General features: G+C 57.7%; 1 protein-coding gene across 1 annotated transcript; it reads left to right on the top strand.

Moving 5' to 3' along the window:
- The first annotated feature begins 1,742 nt into the window (after window positions 1-1,742).
- On the top strand, window positions 1,743-3,359 carry LOC120634617 (translation initiation factor IF-2-like). Its single transcript, XM_039905351.1, has one exon. It carries the CDS (start codon window positions 1,743-1,745, stop codon window positions 3,357-3,359), a length of 1,617 nt encoding a protein of 538 aa, XP_039761285.1.
- Window positions 3,360-5,298: the final 1,939 nt, after the last annotated feature.

The following is a 5,298-nucleotide window of genomic DNA, read 5'->3' as shown; positions in this document are numbered from 1 at the left end:
GGTACTCGCGCCGTGAGGATTCGGCCTCGCCCAGCTCTCGCAACTCATCTGTCTCAAGGAGTACGACCCCGATTCCTAGGGGGAACTATGGGTTAGGGAGCGCGACGGCTGAGCTTAGGGCGGCAGAGGAGGAGACGAGGGAGAGCGGATTGAGTCGGTTCCTCCGGGACCGCGTGGTGGGGCGGGCGGCCCATACTACGGTCTTAGACCCAGAGGAGGGGATGGCGAGTGAGGAGTCTTGCCGAGAGGACCCCACCAAGCTCGGCACACAAGAGCTGCGGGCTTGGGCGGGAAGGAGCACGGCGTCCATCATACAGTTGGCTACCAAGTCCATTGTTTGTCGCGGGTAACGGGGAATCAGGGTTCGATTCCGGTGAGGGAGCCTGAGAAACTGCTACCACATCCAAGGAAGGCAGCAGGCGCGCAAATTACCCACTCCCTGCACGGGGGGGGAGGTACGGGTAGGTAGTGACGAAAAATAACGATACGGGACTATTACTAGGCCTCGTAATCGGAATGAGTACACTTTAAATATTTTAACGAGGTAAAATTTAAGGGCATTGAGGGTCTGGTGCCAGTGGTGGTTGATTAGATGCACACACTATACTTTTTATAATTATCCTATACAAGTACCAGTACAATTACTGGTAATGACATAGAGTTGAGTTTGAGAATTATAAATATTTCAAAAGTATCGAATAATCAATACACGAACTGCCCACACACTTGTAAATATAGACGCGCAAGATCGTTACATGAACCGCTTACCATTATAGTAAAGTACTATGCAAACACACATAACATATACGCAATAAGGGAACTTTAAATTGGAGATTCTACCCTACCACACCCGTCTGTCTCATTCTGGAAACTATTCAAAATAATTGCTATTTTTCATTCTCATTCAAATATAAATAATAGTAAATAATATATAATTTTTGACTGAATTGAACCCAAGTGCCCGGCCTGCGGCCGGGCACCCCTCATATACATGTTCTAACCTAACCTAACCTAAATAGGTTAGGTTAGGTTAGGTTAGGTTAGGTTAGGTTAGGTTAGGTTAGGTTAGGTTAGGTTAGGTTAGGTTAGGTTAGGTGGCTATTGGCTTTTTTAAGCATTCGGTGGCGCATTGGTATACACGCAAAACTTCGTGCGGAAGGCACTGGTTCGAAACCTACCACGGCTATTGGCTTTTTTAAGCATTCGGTGGCGCATTGGTATACACGCAAACTTCGTGCGGAAGGCACTGGTTCGAAACCTACCACGGCTATTGGCTTTTTAAGCATTCGGTGGCGCATTGGTATACACGTAAACTTCGTGCGGAAGGCACTGGTTCGAAACCTACCACGGCTATTGGCTTTTTAAGCATTCGGTGGCGCATTGGTATACACGTAAACTTCGTGCGGAAGGCACTGGTTCGAAACCTACCACGGCTATTTGGGATTTCGGAGGTTTGATTTGGTGATTTGTTGTTGTTTTCGTTGTTTTTTCCAAAAGCCCTTCTCAGGGCTAGTAGTAGTAGTAGTGGTTGTTGTTATTTCGTTGTTGTTATTGTTGTTATTGTTGATGTTATTGTTATTTATGGTTGTTATTGCTTGTTTTTAAACGGTCGTGAATCCAAACGGCTCTGGTTCGTTGCCGGTGCCGTGCTGGGTTCCACCCCTTGGGGGGGATCGTTTAAGGGCCCTTTTAAGGTGGTGGGGCGGGCGGCCCATACTACGGTCTTAGACCCAGAGGAGGGGATGGCGAGTGAGGAGTCTTGCCGAGAGGACCCCACCAAGCTCGGCACACAAGAGCTGCGGGCTTGGGCGGGAAGGAGCACGGCGTCCATCATACAGTTGGCTACCAAGTCCAGCCATCTGAAAGGGACGTACGTGAAGAAGTTCAAGGAGGCGGCCTCGGAACTCCAGGCCATAGTAGAAGCCCTCACCACGCGGAACGAGGCCGAGGAAACCCGCCGTCTGCAGGCGGATAACAACCGCCTCCGCTCTGAATTGGAGATAATCAGGGCGGAGCAGAAGGCGTATCGGCGGGACTTCAATGAAATGAAGACCGCGATGGCCAAGGAGGCAGCGAGGGAGGCCTCGAAGATGGCAGCTGAGGGAGCTTCGGCGAAGAAAGCGGCAACGGGTGCGCCACCTGCTTCGGCCCTGCAGGCGGATGTCCTGGAGGAGTTAAAAGCCTCCATAGTGGCCGCAGTTGGGAGGATGTTGGACGCCCGTTTTGCAGGGATTGAGGAGCGCCTTCTTCCTGAAAGGGTCGTCCGCCCACCGTTGTCCTCAGACAGAAGGGGCCCGGCTCCTCCCCGTACGGCTGGAGCTCCACAGGCAGGTCGGGGCCCCTCGGGCGGCCTCGGAGCGAGCCCGGCCTCAGCGTCACCTGGGGCACCCCCGGCGACGGCGGGCCCCAGCCGAGCAGCGCCGCAGGAAGAAACATGGTCGGAGGTGGTGACCCGTAAAAACAGGGCCAAAAAGACTCCCACCAGCAATCTCCCGACGGCAACACCGAAGAACCCTTCCGCGGCGGCCGCTAAGCCCAAGCCAAAGCCCAACCTGGCCCCGCCCAAGACTGCAGCCGTAGTAATTACCCTGGCTCCAGAGGCGGCCAGGAAAGGCGTGACCTACGCTCAGGTCTTGGAGCAGGCGGAGAGCAGGGTAAATCTGGAGGAGCTTGGCATTGGCGCGGGGATGCGGATTCGCCGCTCTGCCACCGGGGGCAGGCTACTGGAGTTGCCTAAAGAACAAACTCAGGACCAGGCTGAGGTGCTCGCGGAACGTCTCCGAATAGCATTGGAGGGAGTGGCGGAGGTCGTCCGCCCTACGAAAACGGTGACACTCCGTGTTACCGGGCTGGACGATTCTGCCACGGCAGTAAAAGTTGCGGAGGCGGTGGCTCGGGCAGGGGGCTGCTCGCTCACCGCGGTTAAGGCAACTCAGGTGCAGACGGGCCCCTTGGGAACTGGCTGGTCCACTGTTTACTGCCCAGTGGACGCGGCCAAAAAGGTTTGTGATGCCGGACGCCTGCTGGTGGGCTGGAGCTCAGCAGGAGTCCAGGCACTGGAGCACCGCCCTCTGCGCTGCTTCAGGTGCATGGGTATGGGACACACGGCGTCTTTGTGCCCCTCCAAAACCGACCGGAGCAAGATGTGCTACCGGTGTGGAGAGGAGGGCCACAGGCACGTAGGATGCGAGAGGCCCCTGCGCTGCGCCGTCTGCGCGGACGCATCTCAGCCGTCAGGGCACATCATGGTGGGGAAGAGCTGCCACCCCCCTCAAGGGAAAGCCCGAGTTGTCCCCTCTCAGAGCGACCGAAGTGGCCCAGCGCAGACCGAAGACACTGATATGCCGTCAAATGAATAGACGGCATATCAGTGTACTCCAGGCGAACTTAAACCACTCTGCGGGGGCTCAGGACCTCCTACTGCAGTCCGCCGCAGAGTGGTCTATCGACATAGTTGTGGCTTGCGAGCCATATTATGTCCCCACCCAGGAACGCTGGGTTGGGGACATGTGTGACTCGGTAGTCGTTGTTTCGGCGGGCGGCGCGGGCCCTCCCCTCTCACCTCTCGAGAAGGGTCCCGGGTTTGTGGTTGCGGGATGGGGACAGTACACCATTGTCGGCCTGTACTTCTCCCCTAACCGCACGCTGGCAGAATTTGAGGATTTCCTCGACTCTGTCAGCGAAGCCGTCCGCCGGCACAACGGAGGGCGTACCCTGGTTCTTGGAGACTTCAATGCCAAGAGCCAGGCGTGGGGGAGTCCCATCTCGGACGGCAGAGGCAGGGCAGCGCCTGTACGGCAATTACCGGGAAGCCGTCGGGACCCTGAAGGTAGCAATGGCAACAGCCAAAAATCTGGCGGAGGAGGAGATGCTGGCTAGCCTCGATGCCGATCCCTGGGGCCGGCCATACAAAATGGTGAGGCGTAAGCTTCGCCCCAGGGCCCCACCGCTAACCGAATCTCTTCAGCCTCAGCAACTGGAGTTAGTGGTGGGGACTCTGTTCCCCAGGAGGGATGGCTTGGAGCCACCGTGTATGGCGCCACCCATCGGTGCTGCGGACGCGTCTTTTACGGGCGCGCCCGAAGTCACCGAGGGAGAACTGAGGGCGGCGCTGCTGCGGCTTCGAGCCAAAAACACTGCTCCGGGACCCGACGGCATTCCCGGCCGGGCCTGGGTCGTGGCTTTGGGTCCGCTAGAGCCACGCGTCAGAGCGCTTTTCAGCGCTTGTCTGGATCAGGGTCAGTTTCCGACTGCTTGGAAGACGGGGAAACTGGTCCTGCTCCGGAAGGACGGACGTCCGGCAGACTCGCCGTCGGCTTATCGGCCCATTGTGCTGTTGGACGAGGTGAGCAAGCTCTTTGAGCGGGTAATCGCTGGTCGCCTCGTCAAGCACCTGGAGGAGGTGGGGCCGGATCTCAGCGACTTTCAGTTTGGTTTCCGCCGGGGCAGGTCCACCATTGACGCGGTCGCACGGGTGAGGGCTCTGGCGGAGGATGCAGTTTCCCGGGGTGGGGTGAGTCTTGCGGTGTCTCTTGACATCGCCAATGCTTTTAACACTCTGCCCTGGGCTTGCATTAAGGCGGCGCTGAGATACCACGCGATGCCGGTCTATTTGAGGCGAATCGTGGCGGCCTACCTCTCCGGTAGAGCCGTGTGCTATCCGACTGGCGGCGGGTCAGTCCGGAGGGAGGTCTCGTGCGGCGTTCCGCAGGGGTCGGTTCTCGGTCCACTCCTGTGGAACATCGGGTACGATTGGGTGCTGCGGGGCTCTAACCTGCGGGGTGTCGACGTCACTTGTTACGCAGACGACACTCTTGTTATGGCCCGCGGCAGTACCTTTAGGGAGGCACGCATGTTGGCGACCGCTGGGGTGGCCCAAGTTGTGGCTCGGATCCGACGGTTGGGGCTGGAGGTCGCCCTTAACAAATCTGAGGCTTTGTGTTTTCACGGGCCTCGGATGGCACCTCCAGCTGGGTCGAATCTGGTGGTGGGAGGAGTTTCCATCGCTGTCGAGTCAACGATGAAGTACCTGGGACTCGTCCTCGACAGCCGATGGAAATTCGAGGAGCACTTTCGGCGCCTGGCCCCCAAACTCATCGGGGCTGCAGGGGCGCTGAGTCGGCTCCTCCCTAACTTGGGCGGACCTGGCGTTGGCTGCCGCCGCCTGTACACAGGAGTGGTGCGGTCGATGGCCCTGTATGGAGCACCGATCTGGGCAGACGCTCTTGTCGCCCGTAATAGGACCCTGCTGCGAAGGCCGCAACGGGTCATGGCGGCAAGAGTGATCAGAGCGTACCG

The sequence above is a fragment of the Pararge aegeria genome, chromosome 24, assembly GCF_905163445.1.
Source record: "Pararge aegeria chromosome 24, ilParAegt1.1, whole genome shotgun sequence".
Lineage (NCBI taxonomy): Eukaryota > Metazoa > Arthropoda > Insecta > Lepidoptera > Nymphalidae > Pararge > Pararge aegeria.
The sequence above is the reverse complement of the archived record's forward strand: the minus strand, read 5'-3'. Positions and strand labels throughout refer to the sequence as shown.